Here is a 25,405-nt window from a genome sequence, read left to right on the forward strand (position 1 = left end):
GTGGGTGTGTGTCTGAGTATGTAAGTGTATGTTTAATACATTAAAAAAAAATTATAAAGATTTTTTGTTGTTGTTGTATCATAAACATATGTCTGACATTTATAATAAACCAAACGGCTTGAAAATCGGTTGAATATTTGGTGAGTTATGGCGATTTTAATGGTTAATAGACGTCTGCCTCTGTTGACTAGTGCAGTAAGTAGACACGGCTTCCCCCTGACCAAGATGGCCGCCGCGTTAACGCATTCCACTCAATAGAGTTGCCTAGGAACGCGGCATCTAGTCAGTATATATATATATATTTATGGTGCGTTCCAGGCAGGCTTTTTAACCCGTAAGTCACGACTTCAAGTCACCAGTTACGAGTTTGTAGCGTTCCAGGCAAGTTACGAGTTACGAACTGGGAACTGGGAGTAGCTAGATCGATCTAGTACGAGTTCACAGGTGGGAAGTTACGAGTTTGACTGTACGTTCTAACGGGTAACCATAGGAACAGGTCGGAAAAATACGAGTTACGGGTTGCCTGGAACGCACCAATATGCTGCAGTAGAAGCTGTAACTTCCTGTTTCCTCTGTGTGTGTGTGTGTGTGTGTGTGTGTGTGTGTGTGTGTGTGTGTGTGTGTGTGTGTGTTTCAGGCGACGTGGAGCAGGTCGAGGGGACGGAGAAAATCACGGTGAAGATCTTTAAGAGCATCACGCTGGTTCACGAGGCCGGGATGGTCGTACTGGAGGTCGGACACTCGAACGCAACACGACACTTTTTTACACTCATCATCCACCACATGTCGCCTGAAGTGGCTAAAACTCACCTGTTTATCAAAACTTTATTAACTCTGAGCACACGAACACGTCTGTTTTTATTTAAACCAGTTTATAAACATTAAATATACAGTTTATGACATGGTTATGTAGCTGCAGTCAGGTTTTATTAATGCTCAGTATTTGTTCTACATGTTTATTTCAAACTATTTTGTATATTTTATAATTATATTTATGTTTTTAGACACAGATCTCACTCAGACCTGGTTACAGATACATTATTAGCCAGTTAATACATTCATTACACAGATATATACAATAATTATGACAATTTTTTATTTTTATCACACTTTTTCAAACACTACAAAAATCTCAACACAAATAAAACAGAGAAGAATGTAAAAACAACAGACAATTGAAGTAAAAAACTCGATAAACTAATTGATGCAGCAATAAAATTTATAAATCAATAAATAACTGAAATAAAATTGTTAATAATGAAAATGTTCTCGTCTCAGTGGGTCGCCAACCCGCTCAACGACATGTACGCTGACGCCGTCACCACGGTGATCCTGGAGGTCCAGTCCAACCCCACCGCCCAGAAATGTCAGTGAACGCATCACGAGGGAATTTATTTTAATTTCACTGATGAACAGAAACTTTACAGACGTTTGTTTGTTTGTTTGTTTGTTTGTTTGTTTGTTTGTTTGTTTCAGTCCACGAGGGCAGGAAGGAAACCTTCGACATGGAGCTGTTCGTCGAGCGACTGGAGCTGATGCTGCAGTGAGTCTGAACACCTGCAAAATGGTTTTAATGGTTAAAATATCGGACAAAACTGTAGAATCTGACACTTTTTAAGTTAAAATTAAACCTAATTGATCCAAATATAAGAGAATAAAACTTTTAAATGAAGATAAAGATTAAATATTTTCTGTTTTCACCTGGTAAAATGTTTTTTTTTCTGTTTCAGCGACATGTTCGGGGACGACTGCGTGAATTTCAAAGACAGTAAAAGCCTGAGTGTGACGGTGGACGGAGTCACGGCGTGCATCGACCCAGAGACCAGAGTGAGTCCAGCTTCTGACATCTATTCTATACACAAACATTAAAGGGATAGTTCAATATTTTGGCAAATTCGCCTACAGCATAGGGTTGTCACGATACCAGAATTTCAGTAGTCGATAATCAATATCTGTGAATTTCCACGATTCTCGATACTAATTCGATACCACGATTAAAAAAACAAAAACAAAACAGAACCCATGTACTTTTAAATTCACTACTTTATTGAAAACTATTTCAACATCTTTTTGCACAGAATTTAATAGGGCTGCCCCCAAATAGTCGACCAAGCACTGGTTGACTAGAGCACTGGAAAAGAGATTAACGACACCACCATTGACTCCCGTGGTAAGGGTTTTGCGCCCCGAGTGGCAGGATATGGGTATTGCAAAAGCGCCCAGAAAACTCATTCACTCCAATGTAGCTATGTGTGTTGCCCACTTGCTTGTAGATTGATGAAAACGGCCGTGTTTTTGTTTTTAGGTGTCTTGGTCATATCAAATTACACTTGTAATTTGTTTATTTGTCCGTCCTGGGTGAGGGATCCCTCCTCTGTTGCTCACCCTGAGGTTTCTCCGATTTTTCCCTGTTAAAAGGGTTTTCCATGGAGTTTTTCCTCAGTTGATGTGAGGGTCTAAGGACAGAGGATGTTGTTACGATGCCATGTAAAGCCCTTTGAGACAAACTGTTTGTAAAAACGGGCTATACAAATAAAATTGCCTTGCCTTGCCTTGCCTTGCCTTGCCTTGCCTTGCCTTGCCTTGCCTTGCCTTGCCTTTATTACAAAATGTAGATTGAAACATTAATGTAGACAACTATTTTTTTTTATTTTTACTCGCCTATGTGTTAATGTTTATCTGTAAAGGATCCTCAATGATGCTATTAATGTGGGTGATCTATAAATGTCCTTAAATTATTGAAAATACCACACTTGCTCATTCACCAACAATGCAGAGATGTCAGTTCTTGGGCGCTTTTGCAAAACCCATATTCCGCCATCAGGAGGCGCTTCCATTGGACCAATGCGTGTCGTTACTCGCTTTTCCAGTGCTCTATGGTTGACCAAAAAAATCATTAGCCAACCAAAATTTCAATGGTCGATTGGTCGCAGGAAAAAAAAAAAAACATTTGGAGCCCTGTCTTGTCAAAATTAAGTCAAAATCAATATAACTGAACTATATATAAAGGCTATAGGGCTTTTAATTTGAAGGGCCAGATACAGGAAGTCGTGACATGATGAGTCGACTAATGACGACTATTGGTCGACCAAGGGAATTATGGTGATAGGAGAATTTGCCAAAATGTTGAACTATCCCTTTAACGTCTGGTTCATCATAATGGTATTTACAGGGTTCCTACGCAAGTATGGAAAGTATGGGAAAGTATGGAATTTGATTTTATACATTTCCAGGTCTGGAAAAGTATGGAAAATGGAAATTATTGTATGGAAATGATCTGGCTTAATACTTAAAGGTTGAATAATATTTATTAAAAGCTATATTTTTTCAAAAATAATACATCCATGGGGCCTTTAGAGGGGTACAGAATGAAAGTATTGCTTTTCCATAAAAAAATTTTTTTTAGTCTGAATTATTATTTTTAATATTTTTGACGGGCTCGACAATGACTTTCTGTCAACGTTCTGTTTACATTCGTACCTGCCTGTAGCCGACATGTGGCTCAGTTCTCCGCTGTTTTCCTGCCTCCTCCCGGTCCTACGCGTTTGTTTCCAACCAAGCCTTTTTAATAATCAATCGGTGGATCAATGGATTATCATATACTTGTTAGGATGGGTGTATTTGTGTAGTCTTATCTGTCATAAACACGTTTATCGTCGCGGACTTTCGGTGCCACGGAGCTCCTTTTTTTTTTTTTTTTTCAACTTGACGAGAGCAGTGACAGCGGAGGCTCTGAGGCTCTGAGCAGCAGCGGTGTGAAGGCAGAGAGCCTCCACTCTCCCTGTAACAAGCTACAAGTCATTTATTATGCTGTTAATGACGGTAAAAATGAAACATAAGGTAAATATCCTGCTTAGCTCTCCTCCTCTGCTGTCCTCTGTTCAGAGCGGAGTCCCTAGCAACGGCCCGTTTTACCTAGCAACGGTCTGGCAATCGACTGCTGGAATTCTTTTCCTGTTGTTTTTCTTGTAATTCTACGTAGTCAACCTTTAATACTTATCTGGGTTTGGTCTTATCTGAAGTTATCTGGGTTAATTATTTTTGTATGTGCTACCTATATCTACAATCTCCTGGAAATTATTTGGTTACATAATGGCATACACATTCAGAATAATGAAAACAAATGATTAATTGCATGATTTGTTTATATAATGCACAACTATTTACTCAAATATCACAAATTATTGAACATTTTTTACTGAGAAGTCTGGAAATTAGGGTCTGGAAAAAGTATGGAATTTGGAGATTTCAAATGTGTAGGAACCCTGGGTATAAATCAATACTCAATAATCAGCTGATAACACCATGATGACCTCTGACCTCTGACCCTCAGGCCGTGACCTGCGCGGACGACGACTCTCTGAGGGAGATGGTCGAAGTGGCCGTCCACCGTCTCTACGACGCCCTAAGCCCCGCCTTCACGCCACGCCCCCTCTGTGATGTCATCAGCAGCAGCAGCGCGTTGCCGTCGGTGATGTAGCGGTGGAAGATGAACTGACGTTTCTCTGTCACACTCTCTTCAGTCCTCGTAGTATCGATCGATCGGCAATAATCGGTCGATAACGGACCGATGCAGATGTTCGTTCGTTCATTTCTTTGACTCGAGGACTTTTGAGTTTTTCCAGCTTCTTCGTTGGAAACTTGGTTCCAAAGGAATCGGCTTCAGGAGACGGACCACCAATACCTTTATTGATTGATTGTTTTTGTACTTGATTTGTCTATAAAACAAAAGTTTGAGTTCTTCACAAGGAAAATAAACATTTGTCCAGAGAGAGAGAGAGAGAGAGAGGGTCACTGAGTTTCTGTCCTCGAAGATAAAAAAGTGAGTTAGATTTAATGTGAGTGAAACAACAATGACATCATCAATACTGCAGATAATTTATCAATCATCTTGTTTTCTATGAAACAAAATTAAGGTTAAAATCATCAAAAATGTTCGTATTGTTAAATAAAAGCAGAAAATTGTTGCATTTTAGAAACTGGAGGCAGAATTTTTTTTTTTTCTTTCATTAATTTAGATTTTCTACAAGAATTTATCTGCAAAATATTTTAATTATTGATAAATAATTTAGAGTATTTTCTTTTTTACACTAACTTTAATATTTTTTGGCTACAGGTTTTATGTTTTTATGATGCAAGTCGATCTCATCTTGGTCTGAATATTGATATTTTTAGATTAAAATATAAAAATAAAACCACCAGAGATTAAAATAGTCAATAAATTACATTAAAGCAGAATATTTAAAAATGTTTTTGACAAAATAATGATCCATTAATGAGAACCATGAGATCTTGCTGAAAGCTCAGGAAGTGATTTAACATTTTGTCTATAAAAATTTACAAAATAGTAAAAAAAAAAATGCCCAAAGTAACTTAAAATGTATCAAAAGTCCCTTCAATCAAATATTCAATTTATTATAAAAAAAAAAACAGTTGAGCCATCCATTTATCAATCACAATTTTTTTTAAAGCAATTATTGACTGAAAAACGACTTAAATTATTTGTTTCATTGCTGATCAACATTCAATCAATTAATCAGCTTATTGTTGCAGATGTGATACACAGTAAATAAAATTGATTGACAGGTTTTAGTGGTTTTAAGGAGATGATGAACATTTATGTGATATAAAATACAGTCTCATGTAGCTCAGTGGGTCGAGTTGAAGGCACTTAACACTGTCACGTTCAAGGGTTCGATTCCCACTGAGTCTTAAAACAGAAACACTTTTTAACCCTTTAAACTCTCCAAACCTATTTTAACCCTATTTGTACTTTATTAATATCATTTATAGAATATAAAAACATTTTGATCCTTAAAAATAAAACTTTGACCTCTGTGTTTTTGACTTTTACTGTTTTTTTATTTGGCAGCTGCACGTGTCATTGACTCTCAGTGCACTTTGACCTTTTGAAGCTGCAACTAATAATCATTTTGACTATTAATTAATCAATTAGTCTATCACACAGTAAAAAAAAAACAATTGATTCTGATGTAAAGACAAAAAAAAAACATCAAATAACCACAAATTAGAAGTTGACAACGTCAAATCTTTGGCATTTTTTGTGCTGTTGTGATAAAATATATAATATTTCTAAAGCTTTTAACAACATTATCCATTATTACAACATGTTGTGTTGATGCTGTTTCTATAAAATGCTGGTGACAAACACTTTGTCTCAATAGCGTCAGTTAGAAATAAATGTTTTTCTCTCATTAGACAGAAACTCGTGCACATAAATGATTGTCACATTGAAGTTGAACCTTTTTAAAACATTAAGTTCAACTCAGCAACAGTTTGACTGATGACTGAGCTACAACAGGCGTTACATTTGGCCTTTAGGGAACTAAAACGAGAGCCGGGCTTCAGCTATAAAAGTGAACGACGACTTTATGTAACAGAAATAAACGTGTAACATTCAGGAGCAAAAAAAAATCTTTGGTGGGACGTTCAAGAACTAAAAACGGACGTAGGAGCGTACAGTTGCTGGTCGTATCGTGTAGTGTGTCATCAGAAGACGAGTTGGTCTGAGTTTGTACGGTGGCTGGCGGGGACCAATCGGAGCTTTAGCGACATTTTATTGGACGAATAAAAGTATTGAACAGATGATCGATCACCACAGTTAAACACAGTTTGATTGTGGAAGCAACATCTGATCTGAGCACCGTTCAATCAGCACCAACGACGGTTTGATACCTGGAGAAGGTTCGATACCCAGCAGCGGCCCCTCGCTGCCACAGCTTCAACAGGACAATATGTTAGTTCGAGTCACTAAAGGACGTTAAAGAGACGCGGAGAGGACGGACGGAGCAGCGATTTGAAACCACGGTCTGACCACACAGGACGACGACTGGAAGGAGACGTTTTGTTTCTTTTTCTTTTTCTTATTATAATTAGGGATCAACTGATATGGTTTTATCAGGGTCGATACTGATACCGATTATTAGTAATCAAGGAAAAAATAAAAAAACGGCCGATATCGATTATCAAAAAAAAAAAAGGGAAATATCGGTCGATAATCGGTTGAACTCTGATTGTAATTAAATTCAATAAAAACGTTTTTCTGATTGAATGTGTCTCGATGTGACCAGACTAATCTCTGCACATCTTATAAAATATATATTTAAATGACTGTCCACCTGATCTATACAGACTAAAGACAGGAAAGACTTTATCATCTTCAGATTCTGTCTGTAGCACCTTAATCCCTTAATACTCATGAAAATACAGTGGTAATACATCTCTGTAACGCGTCAGTCAGACAGTGTGACTGACAGTGTGTAGTTTAGTTCCTGACAGAGACAGAACGGAGCGACTCACCACACAGTGGACCAGGATGCTGATAGGAACCCAGAAGAGCAGAGAGAACGCCACCACCGACCCCACGATGTTGTCGGCCAGAAACTTCCCAAACGTGTTGATGTCCAGTTTGTCGATGAAGTCCCACAGACGCTCCACCACGTCCTGCACCTGCTTCATGCACTTCCCCTGCAGGAGACACACACACACACACACACACAAGCTGTGTTTACACACATACACACACAAGCTGTGTTTACATGGAGCCAAATATTCAGATTAGATTCGGTTTAGAGTCCAAACTGAATGAAAATGCTCCATATAAACAGCTCAATCACAACAAACAAGCCCAAACCAAATCAAGTTTCATTCGGTTTCACAGAGGCAGAATAAACCTTTTCTTAAATCGATCAAAAGTATAAAACAATAAAATAAAATCATGTAAACAGTTGACCTGAAAGACTCATTCAGAAAGGATTCAATCAGAAAGAGGAAAAAGTCTCCATGTAAACCCACCTACACACACTCACATCCCGCTTGTCTTTAATGTGTTTTTTTTTTGGGGGGGGGGGGGGGGGGGGGCCAGGGGGTGTTTTCTATTATAATAACACAAGGAAATAAATAATTAACCAAAAACTTAAACAAAAGAGGGGCTTTTCAGGGAAATATACCTTTCCAATGCTTTCAGATGTCTTCAAATTTGGAATGAGTGTGATGTCATACCATTCATCAACAGATGGTTTAAGCCATTTCTTTGTGATTACACCTAAACTCAGTTCCAAATAAATAGTTTTCACACTCATAGTAGTTGAGCTAGAAGTTTGTCTTCAATGTGTTTTAAAGCTGCCGTGTGTGTGTGTGTGTGTGTGTGTGTGTGTGTGTGTGTGTGTGTTTCCACTCACCGCTCCGTCACAGAAGCCCACGGTGCAGGGTTTCCCTTTACGCAGGAACAGGAAGTTGCCCGTCTTGTCCTGGTGGGGGGCGCAGATGCCGCTGGTGCTCCGGCAGCAGACTCTGCACGACGCGTTGGTTTCTATAGAGACGAGAGGGAACAGATACAAGACTGAGACGGATGCATCATCATCATCATCACCACCACCACCTTGGTCTCACGCCGGTGTGGTCGTTACCGTTGCAGGCGCAGGGCTGCAGCTTCAGGACGGCCTGACAGAAAGGAACGCACTCCCCGTCCAGACACTCGCCGCTGTCCAGACACGCCGTCTTATCGGGAGCGTTTTCAGGAGGAGGACACTCGCTGCTGTTTCCTGTCACAACACACATAACAACACACACACAGTAGTTTTTTGGTTATTGTTAGATGATTTGATCAGATCTGATCCAAGAGCATTTGTTGTTGTGAGTCTGTCCCTCACACACCTTGTGCTTCTGAAAGTAAACTGTAAATGATCAGTCAACATGTTGTTGTCAAGGTAACATGAAAGGGGGTAGGTGCTGTTCCATTCATGTTTATAGTATCTGGACCCTCACAGACTCTCACACTCAGTCACTTTACAGCTGACAAAGAGAGAGGGAGTGATGCTGCCTGTCGCTCAGGTGGAGCTGTGACGGAGCTGTGTGTTGATGCTGTGCGTGTGTGTGTGTGTGCGCGTGTTTTTTTTTTTATTTAACCTTTATTTAACCAGGCGAAATCAATTAAGAACATGTTCTTATTTACAATGATGGCCTGACAAGAGGCATAAGCTTCTTGATGGGGGGGGGGCTGTGAGGGAGAAAAGATAGGTTAAAAGACAATAGCAAATATACACAACAATACAAACATTCAGCAGAAAACAAGGCATAAAAGTTAATAACAAGGATATTCAAGCATAGAAGACAAGATTATTACAAGCATAAAAGAGAGTAAATGTCTGTTACAGATATTACAGGATTCATTAGCGAGCAGTGTGTCACAGAAAGTGTCCTGGCCAACGGCGGTAGGTATGGGCGTTCAACAAGCAGAAACTGAAGAAAAGAGTTAGATAGTTGAGTAGTTAAATAGTAGGGAAGCAGCTGCAAGAATCTGTAAAAAGGTGTGAGATGGCGTCTTTGAAGGCCGGGATGGAGATGAAGTTATCCAATGTGTGTGTGTGTGTGTGTGTGTGTGTGTGTGTGTGTGTGTGACAGTAACATCTCGGCAGACGACATGCTCTACACGGAGACGGACCTGGAGGACAGCATGGAGAAGATCGAGACCATCAACTTCCACGAGGTGAAGGAAGTGGCCGGCATCAAGTTCTGGTGTTACCACGCCGGACACGTGCTGGGCGCCGCCATGTTCATGATCGAGATCGCCGGCGTCAAGGTAACGGACGCTCACCGCCACTCACATGACTCAGCTGTTCAACCCTCTGTTGGTGTTTTGTTTTTTTCTTTTTTACTTTATTTTGCAAATAAATCGATGTACAAACCAATAAGGCAAATAGTAAACTTGTAAATATAAATAAATACAAAACATAAGATATAAGAGCATGAAATAAAATAAACAAACATCAAATAAACAAGACAAAGAAAAGAAAGTATGTACAGTAAAGTAAATAAATTAGAAAAATTAAACATTTCAATCAATAATCGATGTGACCAGATCAATAAACTGAGTCTGACAAACAGGAAATCAGAAGTAAGGCTTCTAAAACATGCAGCATCCCTTCAAAATAAAAGCATGGAAATACAAATCCTTTTAAAAAAAGAAACTGTTTTTAACACCGTGTTGTCCTGCACTTTATCGTCATCATGTCTAAATGGAAGCGCATATTGATAAGTAATTTCATCAACTCACAAAAAATATTTCCCAGAATGCACCTCTTCACCTAAACTTCATTATCACATAATATCACATTATGCAAATTATAAACATATGAATCGCAGTGATTCACTCTCTCTGCTGCGACAAAGAACAGATGTTATTATGATTTATTTATCTTAGTTGGAGCAGAAACAGTGAAGATTAAAACGCAGCTGTGTTTTGATTAAAAAGTGATTGATTGAAAATCCTAATCAATAATCACAGACTTCAGGCTCCAGAGTCAATTTCTCTTCATTTGATGAGCAAAATAAACTGTTTAAAGACGTCGCCTCGGGCTTTAAGTTGAAGGATGGTTTTATAATTTTAACATTTTGTTGAATAATCCAATTAATAATAAACAAATGTATACTTTTAGATCATTTTTATTCATTTGTATGTTGTGTTAATCCTATATATGCTGGTGTTGATGTATAATTAATTCAAATATCATGACAAGGAGAGTTTGAAGGTGATCCGTGACTAAATCTGAAGTTAATTCCCATCTACTGATTACCTTGTTTTAACCAGTCAACAGGCCTCCTGAGGTGTGTGTATATTAACCTACACCTGAAATACACAGCATCATAAAATATGCATGCACTTAAACTTTTATATGAAATAACAGGGTATCCACGGGGTCTTAAAAAGTCTAAAATTTGAAAATCTAAATTTTAGGCCTTAAAATGTCTTAAATTTGTTGAATTATTGTGTTCAAGTCTTAAATAATTTTAGACAGGTCTTAAATTTTCTTATGCCCACCATGGACGAGCATTTCACTCGCATTTGCCCCTAAAAAAAAATACATGTGTGAACCAGGAAAATCACAAAAAGAAAGAGCACAACCTGCGATTGGTCAAAAACTACAAATCCCACAATTCTCTGGCCTCAACAATAACAGTAGTTAGTGTAAGTAAGGGAGAGTGGAGCTGTCGGTGAAAAGAGGAAACAACGCCACGTCTGGTCCTGTTCTATGTTGTTCGTTCACACCGTCACCGTTTATTCGTTACGTCCGCGGTGTAAAAGGCCGTGACGCAAAGACGCGATTAGGCGCGAGACGCGATTAGGCGCGCGACGCGGTAGACGCGACTTTTTTTTTTTGCGACGCAATACACCCGATTTGTTTTGTGCGACGGGACCTTCGCGTCTTCGTCTATTTCATCGTGTTTGGTGGGAAGACCCACAAGGGGCTTCCCACCAAACACGAGGAACGCTTTTTTTTCGCTCGAGTTGTGACGCGCGACCAAACGCGAGATACGCGGTTTGACGCTCTTTTTGACTCGTGTCAAAAAAAAATTCACGAGCCCGCCAACAACTTTTTTTTTTTTTCAAAGCAGGTTCAACTGGACTTAGTTATTTGTCTAGGAAGACGTTTCACCTCTCATCCAAGAGGCTTCATCAGTTCATGTAGCATCTGACCAGGCTGGGACTGGTCCAACTAACTGGTCTGGAGACTCAGTATAAGTCCAGTTGCTTTCGATTTAACCTCCTTTGAAATACTATGACCTGGACAAATGAGAATATGCACAGGCCTACAACAACATTTCTGCTGTCATCGACCATGGTTGAGGTCACAACGCTGCTCTGTAGCTGCTCTGGAAGTCCGAGACACTGAGGCCAAACGCCGCCGTCGCTTCTGATCCATGTCGGCGAGTTCCGGGCTGATGAGCTACAGAGACTTTAGAGTCAAAGGAGCAGTGCGTCGCTGTGTCGGACTGTTTGGATTTAATGAAGAAGCTGCACAGAGTCAGGTGAGCAGAAGCTGCCCCCCCCCCCCCTCACCGTGGAGCCGCTGCTGTCTCACAGCCGCCACCGACCCCTAGAATAAAACACCACCGACCCCTAGCGTGACGCACAGTATACTGTTATGAGACACATTATGCATCCCAACTGTCTTTTTTTTTAGAGGATTTTTTTTTTTAACCAAGAATGCGAAAAATCATGATCCAGGGGCCAAAATTCGAAACAAATATATTTTTAATCATAATTCTCATTATTCTCCTGATGTCGGTTTAATGTAAACAGATTGAGCTGATACGCGAGAGTAATGTGACAGCGGGGCAGTGCTGCAGCTGCTGTGCTGTGATGGACCTGATCAGACTGGTGGTGGTCCACAGTCAATCAGTCCCAGATCCTCCACCGTCAGCAGATCCCCCGAAAGCCCCCGCAAATAATACATCGACAAGAAGTTAAGTGGCAAGTTGCACCTTTTCGTCGGCTTATTATTTGCGGATTTTTTTTTTTATAGCCTATATAACGTCACTGCAACATGCGGCTCTCAGTGCTTGTCGGTGTTGTGTCTATAAATTGTGAAATAACTTTTCCTCAATAGAAATATGAGACGTGGTCGATATGTTTCATTCATCCATGTTTTGGCAGACAATACAAATAACCAATGATAATGAGATTTCCACCGCGTCGAACCAATCATGTGGCTGGAATAGAGCCAGTCAACAGTAACATGTGCATTTGTTTGGGTTGCTGCAGATGTGCACATCAGCTGACACCGCCAGAGAGAGACACATAACAGCCGCTTCAAGGAGACTAGCGGACTTTTTTTTTTTTTTAATAGCCTCTTCATTCATCTTGGGCGGGGGCGGTGCGCCGTCTTATAATGTTACAGAAAACCCTGCATTATGTTTTTTACAACTCGTGTTCCTACACTATAGAGACAACTTGCTGTTGGCTCTATATTTCAAGAAACTTGTTTTCTGTTTAAAAGGCACAATTCACCCATCTTTTAACCGGGTAGTTACGTCTCCAGTCTGTCGAGCGGGCGAGCGCACAGCTGATGTGCTTCCATGACAACAGACGCACGGATTCAGTGTGGACAGAGAGCGTCAGATGTGACGCGATTGTCGGACGCTCGTTCGCGTCGCATCCAGTTAGGACACGGTGTGAGCAGCCACATCCACTGCGCTCTGGATCAGCTGATCGGTGCTCAGGTGACGTTAGATCTTCACTTTTTTAAACTCATACAAAGTGCAGCCAAACAGCAGGCTGAAGAGAGAGGACCAGCAGCAGCAGCAGCAGCTCTGACAGCTCCTCTGTGGCGCTGCAGACAGGCTGCAGGTGAGCTGGCCTGAGAGCAGAGTGCCGTCTCTTTTTTTTTTTTTTTTTTTAGCAGCCTTTGTTACAGATAGGCTACATGTCCATGTGCATGTGCATGAGAACTGATTTTGAATCGAAGAGACACCCAAATATTCACATCCTTCAGTCCAGGCTTTTGAAAAGAGAGTAGCCTATAAAATCAGCTTCATGTAGCAGTTTACTTTAAAATGGTTCGAATATATTGCTGCTGAATAAATCTGAAACATGTGATGTGCATTTTTTGGGGGGAAATATGGCTTCTGATATAATAGTCTGTAGACATCATCATCATTCAACGTTTTCACATGGTCTGGTGTTAATAAAGCAAACTAAAAATCGCAAAAAGAAAATCAAGAATCGGTTGAATCGAAAATCGATTTTGAATCGAATCGTGACCCTAAAAGTCGGAATCGAATCGTGAGCCACCCAAAGATTCACATCCCTAGTACAGAGACCTGCCACAGTGTCATGGTGCATTAATATAAACTTCAACCTCAGAGCTGTCAGTCCTCAGACTGTCCTGACTGTCCCTGAACATCACACAGGGATGCAAACAGCGCGCCGAAAAGCGAAACTCGCTTTTTTCATGACCAATTGACCCTTCGCCAACTCCTCCCACAAACGGCTATTGTCCAATCCTACGTTAGCAACCGTAACTATAGGCCTGGCAAGCTTTCCGCAGTGAGTCATTACGTTTGCTTTTGTGGACACATTTTGAGACTAGGACGAAAAACATTTGTTTGTAGAGAAGGATGTTGTTGCTGCTGCTGCTACTACGGCGGCGGCGGCGGCGGCAGAAGCAATATAGAGATGTTCAGATATGAGCGGACTTTTTTTTTCGACTTGAGCAAGTGTAGATATGGGGAAAACCATATGTTCACCTCCGAAATGACAGCTGTACTTTTAGGGCTTTTACCTGGGCTTTTAGGCGAGGGATCCTCCAGGCAGGGACTGCTTTCACTGACTGATACAGCGGTGGGAGAAAACAAAACAGCAGCGAAAACTGTATGTGGTTCACAATCGCCCAAAAACTTAGAGTTTGACAACGTTTCATGACCAGTGAGATGACCTAAGTCTTGGTGGGTTGATAGACGGTAAAATGACCGGTCCTTACTGCTGCTCTGTACATTGTCCAGTCGTGTCGTTGAACAGATGTTTTATCCTCCTGCGCGAGTCACGTCACTGAAAACTATGAATGATCTTTGTGATTTCTTCTCTCTATTATCTCAGAACAGTTTATCCAGAAATTTGCTGATATTTCCTTTGAAATCGATACCAAATACTGCCAGGAGCATGGCTGGGAGTGAAAGCTTGCCCGGCGTAGCAACAGTAACCAAGGGGGCGGGGCTTACGCGAAGGGTCAATTAGGTGACTTGTGTGAATCGTTCAGATCCGAAGAGTTTTTGTTTTGAGGGGGGGGGGGGGTCTCAGCGTCTCAGCTGGGGTCAGTAAAATGTTTTTCTAACAGGCTGACAGTGACAATCACGTGAGGCGAACTCATTCATGGTCTCTGATTATACTGATAACAGCCGTCCTCCAATGTAGACGCGCGACATGCACGCACGTTACCCAAAGCGGTGACGCCGTTTTTTCCCCCCGTGCACGTCCGCGGCGCACAGCTCCACGGACGTGCACGGTTCCCTACGTTGCTGTGTCAGGCAGGTGTTTCCATGGAGCTCTGCCCCGTTTCAGAGGTGCAGGAAGCCCTAAGTGGAAAGACGTCGCCTCCGCCATGTAGAATGTGTTCAATTAAAGTGAAACTAACACATTATATAGGCCTATATGTCCATTACACACCGAATGGGATGTTAAATCCCATGTCTTTATTTCTTCAGTTTATTTTAATAGTAATAATTATGACTAACATTCAGTGAAGACCTAAAAATCAGTATCTCCAAAATTGAAATATTGCAATGGTTTTTATTTTTTTAAAGCATTTTTAATATAGAAATGTTGGCCTTCTGAAAACTGTCCATCTATATGCACTCAATACTTGGTTGGGGTTGAACTACTGGAAATTGACTTTTCTGTGATATTGTTAATGGTGAGCCCCCCCCCCCCCCCCCGCCAGACAATACCTCTCTTTTTTGGTCCTGACCCGTTTGCATCCCTGTGTGTGTGTGTGTGTGTGTGTGTGTGTGTGTGTGCACTGTTGTTCCTATCTAAGAGGGGACATCGGCGTCGTTACACATTCACCAACAGGGGACCAAGCAGCCAACAGGGGACTTTTTTTAGGTCCCCTGTTGGACATGCTTTAAATCAACTTAAAATCATGTGAAAAACCTTCTGGTTAATTTTTTTAACTTTAGCCAAGAGGGGACCTGAGTGTGTGTGTGTGTAAAATACCATATTCAGCAGTGCCCCGGCAGGCTGGAGCAGGGATTTTAACGACTCATTCACACACGTCGTTTCTTACACTCCTCCATAGTGTGAACGACTTGCAGCCCCGGCAGCCTTTCAGACTGTAGAGAGGCTATCAAACAGGCTCCTTAGTGAACAAACCAGTACCTTGAAACATAATTTGTTATTCTTTGTAACAAAATATAAAGGTTCCGTTGTCATGGATGTCATAAGTTTAAACTCAACACTGTATTAGGTATAATAGAAATTTTAAAATATTGAAAAAATTGATCACCCATAACAACATTTTAAATAAAATGGTCATTTAGATCATTTCTGTTGAATTCTGATTAAACATTAAAAATAATTGACCTTGCTATTGTTGCTTGTCCAGTTTTTTTAAGCACAGGGTTTCAATTTTACAATATACATGTGTTCTCAATCTGTATAGGAATTATTAGTTGACTTACATTGCAGAAAAAGGTCCACACTTGGTTTATATGGAATGACAGGGGTCCACTGTTGGTTGATGCATAATGACACACGATCCCACTTAGTTAGCATGGAGTGACATACACACTCCATCATGTATGAATAAGAAAGAAATAGGCAAAAGTGATAGTTTTTAAGAGAAAACTTTCATCAAAACTTAAAACAAACATTTCTAATAAAGTAGCACCAATAATGTTGTAATTATTTTTCAAATGTAGGGTGTACTACTGCAACACACATTTCTACAGTCTATTCATTTTTTAATAGAGGGTTTTAGGATTTAGGGTAATCTTAATGTACTTGCATCATAAATCTGTATTCATAAGGATGTATTTTATTTACTGTTTTATATTACAGAAAACTCAATGGCAACCTATGATGATATATTATGTAGAAGTAAACCATCAAAGAGTAACTGATATTAAAGTATTGGCATGGCAATTTGTTATCTTTGGGGAAAATACAGAGGGTTTGGGAGATCATCAGTTTGTCAGAGATACAAGGGATAATTCATTGAGAGGATTGATCTCACAAAGTCCGTATGTTAAACTATTGCCAGACACATTTCTACAGTCTATTAATCTTTCACTGTACTGGTGTTTCATACTACTTAACTGCATTGTTGTCATGGGAAAATACTTAAACTCCTCACAGTTTGACATGGCCTGATGGCTCAGAGCCACAAAAAGTTACTTTTTGGCCACGTACATCTCATATAGATGAAGCCCTGTTGGGGCCACCTATGGTCAGACTTTTACTTTTTAAATGCATGTGATTTCAATTAATTTTAATGTATTTGCGTCATAAATCTGTATAGGAATTATTTGTTGATTTACGTTTTAGAAAAAGGTCCACACTTGGTTTATATGGAATGACAGGGGTCCACTGTTGGTTGGTGCATAATGATACAAGTGCCCACTTAGTTAGCATGAAGTGAAATACACACTCCATCATGTATGAATAAGAAAGAAATAAGCAAAAGTGATAGTTTTTAAGAGAAAACTTTCATCAAAACTTAAAACAAACATTTCTAATAAAGTAGCACCAATAATGTTGTAATTATTTTTTAAATGTAGGGTGTACTACTGCAACACACATATCTACAGTCTATTCATTTTTTAATAGAGGGTTTTAGGATTTAGGGTAATCTTAATGTACTTGCATCATAAATCTGTATTCATAAGGATGTATTTTATTTACTGTTTTATATTACAGAAAACTCAATGGCAACCTATGATGATATATTATGTAGAAGTAAACCATCAAAGAGTAACTGATATTAAAGTATTGGCACGGCAATTTGTTATCTTTGGGGAAAATACAGAGGGTTTGGGAGATCATCAGTTTGTCAGAGATACAAGGGATAATTCATTGAGAGGATTGATCTCACAAAGTCCCTATGTTAAACTATTGCCAGACACATTTCTACAGTCTATTAATTTTTCACTGTACTGGTGTTTTATACTACTTAACTGCATTGTTGTCATGGGAAAATACTTAAACTACTCACAGTTCGACATGGCCTGATGGCTCAGAGCCACAAAAAGTTACTTTTTGGCCACGTACATCTCATATAGATGAAGCCCTGTTGGGGCCACCTATGGTCAGACTTTTACTTTTTAAATGCATGTGATTTCAATTAATTTTAATGTATTTGCGTCATAAATCTGTATAGGAATTATTTGTTGATTTACGTTTTAGAAAAAGGTCCACACTTGGTTTATATGGAATGACAGGGGTCCACTATTGGTTGGTGCATAATGATACAAGTGCCCACTTAGTTAGCATGAATTGAAATACACACTCCATCATGTATGAATAAGAAAGAAATAAGCAAAAGTGATCATCCGTAAGAGAAATTTTTCATCAAAACTTAACACAAACATTTCTAATAAAGTAGCACCAATAATGTTGTCATTATTTTTAAATGTAGGGTGCACTACTGCAACACACATTTCTACAGTCTATTAATTTTTCCCCTACAAGAGTTTTATACTCCTTGACTGCATTGTTGTTATAGGAAAAATATTTGAATTAAAACTCAGGGTTTTAGGTCATTTTAATGTACTTGCATCATGAATCTATATTTATGAGGATGTATTTTATTTACTGTTTCACATTACAGAAAAAGGTCCACACTTGGTTCATATGGAATGACAGGGGTCCACTGTTGGTTGGTGCATAATGATACAAGTGACCACTTAGTTAGCATGAAGTGAAATACACACTCCATCATGTATGAATAAGAAAGAAATAAGCAAAAGTGATCATCCGTAAGAGAAATTTTTCATCAAAACTTAACACAAACATTTCTAATAAAGTAGCACCAATAATGTTGTAATTATTTTTAAATGTAGGGTGTACTACTGCAACACGCATATCTACAGTCTATTAATTTTTCCCCTACAAGAGTTTTATACTCCTTGACTGCATTGTTGTTATAGGAAAAATATTTGAATTAAAACTCAGGGTTTTAGGTCACATTTAATGTACTTGCATCATGAATCTGTATTTATGAGGATGTATTTTATTTACTGTTTTACATTACAGAAAAAGGTCCACACTTGGTTTATATGGAATGACAGGGGTCCACTGTTGGTTGGTGCGGAGTGACATACACACTCCAGCATGGGTGGATAAGCAGAAATGAGAGAAACTGCTAAGTTTTAAGATACATTTTAAATCTAAATTTATTACAAACATTTGTAACTATTAATACACATAACACACGCACACACACACAAACACATGCAAACACACATATTTCAACTTAAGTAGCACTGGTAAAGTTGTAATTGTAGTTTTGTTTTTAAAGGATCCATCACCTGGTGTTTATATTGTGTCTATTTGTGTACCCAATTTTGCTCTCGCGAGAAAAACACGCAATCTTGTTTTACAGATTGTCATTGAAAAAAAAAAAAATTCCATGCTTTTACCGCGACTACTGAAACCATGGAAACGTAAAAATAAAATTCCACCGGAAGAACAAAACCGGCTTACGTTTTTGACGTTCAGAAAAAGGTGGATATATCAATAAATAAAATGTAATGCAGGCTGATCGGTTCATTGTAAAACATGTATTTATTGATGTAAATGTGGTGATTTCTGTACATACAGAGCCCCCAGGCCGCGCCACTCCTCTGTCCAGTACACACAGGAAGCTTCACTTTTCATTCAAACAAACTGCCACAATTGTTAGATTTCATCAATGAGACCAGCATTTATACCCTAAAAAGAAGTTAACCAGCCGATGGTAAACCTCTAAAAGCCTGTGGGTAAGTTAATTAACGAACGTTTTGTCCGCCGCGGTGTCGACGTAGTTGTGGCCGGCCGAGCACGTCAGCAGGCCGGCTGGCTGCCTCTGTGATGTCGCGGTCGTTGCTCCCCAGGTGGAGTTTCACTATCTCCGAAAAACATCAGAGCGAACTTCGATACAGCCGTTATTTGGATCTAAACGGTTACTTTCTCGCATCAAAAAATATTAAAACTTAATAAAGTGACGTAATAACAGCGCTACAGCAGGAAATAAAACAGCTTTTAGCCTGCCCCCCCTCCTCTGCTCCTCGGTGACGTCAACGAGAAGACCAATCAGAAGTCGCGTTTTTTTCCTCTCCTGGTGAATTCAAGGGGGAGGAGGCGAGAGTGAAGTTCTTTGCCCGGAAAACATGTCAGCTATTGTCAGTGACAGAGAAGATTGAGTTATACATGCAGTAACCTGAAAAAAAGTGATTTTCAGGTGATGGATCCTTTAAACATGGGGTGAGGGTTAGTTACTGTGAAAACTCAATGGCAACCTATCATGACACTTAAGGGAATATTTCAGTTATTGACATTTATGGCTCAACAATAAAACATGTATGGGAAAATAAAAGAGGAGCTGGGGGGTCATCAGTTTGTCTGAGATACAAGGGATAATTCTTCTAGAGGATGGATTAACCTCAAAAGCTCAAAACTTTAATCAAAACTTAATACAAACATTTATAATGAAGTAGCAACGGTAATGTTGTGTTTTTTTATGTGGGGTGTACTGTGAAAACTCAATGGCAACCTACGATGATATATTATGTACAAGTAAACCATCAAAGAGGTAGCCTACTGATATACGACAATTTGATATGGGAAAATACAGAGGGAATGGGGGATCATCAGTTTGTCAGAGATACAAGGGATAATTCATTGAGAGGATCCCTATGTTAAACTATTGCCACACACATTCACACAGTCAAAATGTTTTTAAACTGCCACGACCTCGAGAAAGCCATCCATGCGTTGCAGTAATCAGTTCTAGATTGGACTATTGCAATGCACTTTATGTTGGCCTCTCCCAGTCTTCGCTCAGTCGCCTCCAACTTGTCCAAAACGCTGCTGCCCGTCTTTTAACTAACACTAATAGACGTGAGCACATTACTCCTGTTCTTAACTCCCTTCACTGGCTCCCTGTCCCTTACAGAATTGATTTTAAACTTTTAATGTTTGTTTTTAAAGCACTTAACGGCCTGGCCCCACTGTATTTATCTGAGCTACTTTATTAGAAATGTTTGTGTTAAGTTTTGATGAAAAATTTCTCTTAAGGATGATCACTTTTGCTTTTGATTTCTTTCTTATTCATACATGATGGAGTGTGCATTTCACTCCACTTACTTACATTCAAAACAGACTGACTGAAACATGGGTACATGCAATATAGAGTCACAGAGCATTTTTATGAGCTACCATTCTCTGCCAGAAATGTTGTCTGGGAACAACATCTTACTTAACATGGCACAAGAAATTAGGATTCATCAGATTGTCAGAGATACAAGGGATAAGGCATTGTGGATGGAATAACCCCAAATAGCTCAATGTTGAATTGCTGCAACACAAATAAAAAAAAGTTGACAGTGGTGTGGACCGTGTCTGAGGAATATAGTTCTTGCTGTGTCCTAATTGTCCTTTACAAGGCTTTGTAAGGCTTTGCATGTGTTTTTGTATTTATGCGTTCCTTTGTTTCCCTTGATTTTCTAAATACCTTTTAATGAGTAGTTTAACAGGGGGGGTTTTGGGGTTATTCCGTCCACACACTGACATATTCCCTGTATCCATGACAATCTGATGAATCCTAATTTCTTATTCCATGTTAATTGTTGTTCTCAGACAGCATTACTACTAGCAGACAATGGTGGCTCATGTAAAGGCCCTGTCACAGAATATTATAACAGGTAATTACACACCTTCACAAAACTCATCAAAGAACTGACAATTCTTTAGACAAAATGGAATATTGCTGGTACACCCACTCTTTACAGTTGCCACAGAAGTTGAGTCACCAAAGGCCATAGGTAGCACATGGCCAACCTAAGACCTGGGAATACCTGTGTCTCAGTCGGTCTGATTTGGATAAAGATATTGGCTGAAAGAAGGTAGAAACTCTGAAGCCCAACCTGAAAATACCTAACGACCATCGTCAGCTACGACAAACCATCCCCCACACTGCCCACACTCAAGGACTGACACAGGTCATCTGGCACTCACTCCGCTCTCACTCCATTCACTCACTTCTCAGATCCCAGTTCAACAACTCTACCTTAAAGTTAGGATCTGTGAAATACATGAGTGCTGGTGACTTAACTACTTCAATGTAGAGGAATGTTTTGTGCCCACATAGACTGAAACCCCATTCAAAATGTTCAACTCTACTTAGAAAACTGTGTGTAAATGTAATGAAGTCACATTGCTTACTACAACATGCACAAGGTTATACCTAGATAATAAGGAATATACACACTTGTGTTTAGCTGGGTACTGAAACGAAAGAAAATCATTAGGAAACAACCAAAATAGATAACAAATTAATTACTTAAAAATATAAATAAATTAGATAACGTTTTACCATCTTCTGAACACAATTAATTGAATTTGTTTATAATCCACTTCAGATGCTATGAATAAGGTAATATGGGATTGTTGAATGTACAATCCACACATCCTGAAAGCAACCAGACCCATTTCTGCTGAGCACCAGTGTGAACTGAATACAGCTTTTATTGTGTACTTCCCACTTAATGTAAACTCTCTGATCCTGTGCCAATCCTGTACCTTTTGACAACTTTAAATTAGGTTTCAATTCATACACCAATTTCATCTATAGATGTGTATGACTATGTGATACAGTGTGTAATATACAGAAGGGAAAAAACACAAATTTAGTTTTAGTTTTCATTTTTGTTGTGGACCAAAAATATTCAGACAGGTATACATGAACTCCAGTAGAGCTAATAGTTTGGTAAGTAAAAATGTGTGTTGCAGTAGTTCAACAGTGGGTATTTTGGAGTTATTCCATCCACTATAGCTGATTTATCCCCTGTATCTCTAGAAATCTGATTAATCCTAATTTCAGACAACATTTCTACTGGCACACAATGGTAGATCATATAAAGGCTGACAAAATATTATACTGATCACAAGGCATCACACACCTTTACAAAACTCATCAAAGACTTGACAGGGTGGATTATTGCTGGGACACCCACTCTTTACAGTTGCCACAGAAGTCCATAGGTGTGTAGCACATGGCCAACCTAGGACTGGGGAATTCCATTGTCTGCTAGTCTGATTTGGATATAAGATCTTGGCTGAAGGATGTTAGTCTTTTCCAGATTGCCCTTCAGAGTTGCTAACGACCATCGTCAGCTACAAGAAACCATCCCCCACACTGCTGACAGTCAAGGACTGACACAAGTCATCCGGCACAGATTTAAAGCCCTCACTCACTTCTCAGAAGCCAGTTCCACATTTAGAGTGGAGAGTGGAGGTAGAGTTAAGCCTACCACACACATAAAGATAATTGGGCTGATTTTTCCCCGATTTTCCCCCTTCCGACCAAAGACAAAAATCGGCCGATTATCCTAAGGTTTTAAGATTATTTTATGAGATTCTCTTGTAGTGTGTGGTGTGTTAAGAGTCAAAATTCTCACAACAATCGCCTCGGAAAATGTTTGGCGCCGATAATCGTAAATATTAAACATGTTCAATATTTACAAATCAAAAGTCATCTTGCGTGTGGAAAGCTGGTGTTGTGCTGAGAAGTGCCTGCTTGCCAAGCTCTGCATGCTGCTCACGGCAAGCCACTTCTCGACACAACACCGACAATCCCACAGAGAGCCACGGTGCAGCCCTGGCATTACATGAGGTTCACACAGACATTCACGCATACACGGGAGATTTCCTGATAGCCGATAGCAAAGACGGTAGCGATCATAGCCAGCAACAGCCGGCAATAGAGCAGCCATGTTTAAACGATCATGTGACCGCCGCTCACAGCCGCTTTACTGCTCGGCGTCCGAAGCCACAGACACACACACAGATGGTATCGTTGTAAAGGCTGAAGTGTCCCGCTTTCATTTTTTTTTAAATTACATCGCTCTCATTGTCCATTCTGGAAATAGACCCGAAAGAGTAGCTACAACAATACGGATCTCTTTCTGAGTTTTCTGACCGGAGGGTCAAGATTCTGAAAAATCTTAATGTGTGTGGTGAGCTGTGTTTGGAATATCACAGCACATCACACACAATACGATCAAAACTGTTCAATCACAGATTTTTTATCTTCATGTGTGGGGTCTTTCACAGATAAAAAAATTGGTTGAAATTTAGAGAATCTTTATGTGTGTACCAGGATTTAGGATCTGTGAAATACATGAGTGTTGATGACTTCACTACTTCAATGTAGAGGAATGCTTGTGTCCACATCATAGACTGAAGTCTATGGGTGGGAATTGAGAACCGGTTCCTCTTCAGAACTGGTTCCCACGTGATCATTTCCTTGGGATTGTGTGCGTGCATGCTTAATGATTCCGCTAATCGATTTTGCTTTTTTTTCCTTTGCAAATGTGCATGTTTCTAACCTAAACAACACATGCCGTGTTCAGGTCAGAACGAAGGCAAACACGGCGGCGAGACAGAAGCGCTCTAAAGTGTCGGGGTAGAATATTCAGATTTATAAAACACTGCATACACACACTTGCAAGTAAAGTGCCTACAAGGCACATACATACTGTAGATAGTAAGGAATATACACACTTGTGTTTAGCTGGGTACTAAAACATCAAAAAATCATTAGGAAGCAACCCAAATGTGTAACAAATTAATCACTGAATCAGATTGCCATTCTACTATTTGTTTTCAAATAAATTTGATTAGAATTAGATTTATTGTGTACCTCCCACTTAACTCATTGAGTGCCATTGACGTACATATACGTCAAACGCAGTTTTCTGCGGCTGGTAAATGGGGACGCTGTCGCCCACACTGTGAGTAATTTTGGGGCTTCTGGGATGTGTAGAACGAATGAGACTGTAGATCAGAGCAAGAAGTGAAGAAGAAGGAGAAGACGAGTGCGATCGCTACGGAGATAAAAAAGTTGGAAAAAGTTTCTATTTCTAGAGAAAAACGACGGGCAGAGCCTGGAACAAGTGTTACGTGGAGCTGTGATGAAAAATTTCTCTTACGGATGATCACTTTTGCTTATTTCTTTCTTATTCATACATGATGGAGTGTGTATTTCACTTCATGCTAACTAAGTGGGCACCTGTATCATTATGCACCAACCAACAGTGGACCCCTGTCATTCCATATAAACCAAGTGTGGACCTTTTTTTTCTGCAATGCAAAACAATAAGTAAAATGCATTAATATAGATATAGAATGCAAGTACATTAAAATTGATTGAAACCATGTGCTGTTAAAAAGTAGAAGAGTGACAATAGGTGGCCACCACAGAGCTTCATCTATATGGGATATTAGGTGACTACAGAATAACACTTTGTGGCTCTGGGCCATCAGACCATGTTGAATCCTGAGTTTAGTTATTTAAAGTAGTTTTCCCATGACAACAATGCAGTCAAGGAGTATGAAACTTCATTAAGTCAAAAACTTGACAGACTGTAGAAAGGTGTGTTGCAGTGGTATATCATATTACTTAGTGAGGTTAATCCATCCTCTAGAAGAATTATCCCTTGTATCTCAGACAAACTGATGACCCCCCAGCGCCTCCTTTATTTTCCCATACATGTTTTATTGTTGAGCCATAAATGTCAATAACTGAAATATTCCCTTAAATATCTTGATAGGTTGCCATTGAGTTTTCACAGTACATCCCATGTTTTAAAAAAACTACAATGACAACTTCACCAGTGCTACTTTAGTTTAAATATGTGTGTTTGTATGTGTTTGTGCGTGTGTGTTGTGTGTATTAATAGTTACAAATGTTTGTATTAAATTTAGATTTAAAATGTATCTTAAAACTTAGCAATTTCTCTCATTTCTGCTTATCCACCCATGCTGGAGTGTGTATGTCGCTCCATGCTATCTCAGTGGGAGCTTGTGTCATTATGCCCCAACCAACTGTGGACCCCTGTCATTCCATAT

The 25,405-nt window shown here is 39.5% G+C and overlaps 2 protein-coding genes and 1 pseudogene across 3 annotated transcripts in view; 2 read left to right on the forward strand and 1 right to left on the reverse strand.

Moving 5' to 3' along the window:
- The window catches only part of LOC146959733 (cleavage and polyadenylation specificity factor subunit 3-like), a 9,246-nt gene extending 4,743 nt beyond the window's left edge, over positions 1 to 4,503 (forward strand). The window contains exons 5-9 of the mRNA XM_085772958.1: positions 638 to 732; positions 1,279 to 1,366; positions 1,477 to 1,543; positions 1,731 to 1,827; positions 4,334 to 4,503. Coding sequence (XP_085629084.1) covers positions 638 to 732; positions 1,279 to 1,366; positions 1,477 to 1,543; positions 1,731 to 1,827; positions 4,334 to 4,480 — 494 coding nt within the window. The 3' untranslated portion in view covers positions 4,481 to 4,503. The remainder of the gene's footprint in view (positions 1 to 637; positions 733 to 1,278; positions 1,367 to 1,476; positions 1,544 to 1,730; positions 1,828 to 4,333) is intronic.
- A 2,165-nt stretch (positions 4,504 to 6,668) lies between these two features.
- On the reverse strand, positions 6,669 to 8,580 carry LOC146959734 (disintegrin and metalloproteinase domain-containing protein 17-like). Its single transcript, XM_085772959.1, has 4 exons — positions 8,430 to 8,580; positions 8,202 to 8,332; positions 7,321 to 7,488; positions 6,669 to 6,740 (listed from the first exon to the last, which is right to left on the reverse strand). Exons 1-4 carry the CDS (start codon positions 8,578 to 8,580, stop codon positions 6,669 to 6,671), a joined length of 522 nt encoding a protein of 173 aa, XP_085629085.1.
- Positions 8,581 to 9,163: 583 nt separating this feature from the next.
- LOC146959735 (cleavage and polyadenylation specificity factor subunit 3-like) overlaps positions 9,164 to 25,405 on the forward strand; it is a 33,770-nt pseudogene continuing 17,528 nt past the window's right edge. Inside the window, exons 1-2 of the transcript XR_015035601.1 lie at positions 9,164 to 9,237; positions 9,424 to 9,601. The product of XR_015035601.1 is annotated as a cleavage and polyadenylation specificity factor subunit 3-like (transcript). The remainder of the gene's footprint in view (positions 9,238 to 9,423; positions 9,602 to 25,405) is intronic.

This window comes from Trachurus japonicus, unplaced genomic scaffold (genome assembly GCF_045865225.1).
Source record: "Trachurus japonicus isolate A0001 unplaced genomic scaffold, Traja_1.0 AP031153.1".
In the NCBI taxonomy this organism is placed as follows: domain Eukaryota; kingdom Metazoa; phylum Chordata; class Actinopteri; order Carangiformes; family Carangidae; genus Trachurus; species Trachurus japonicus.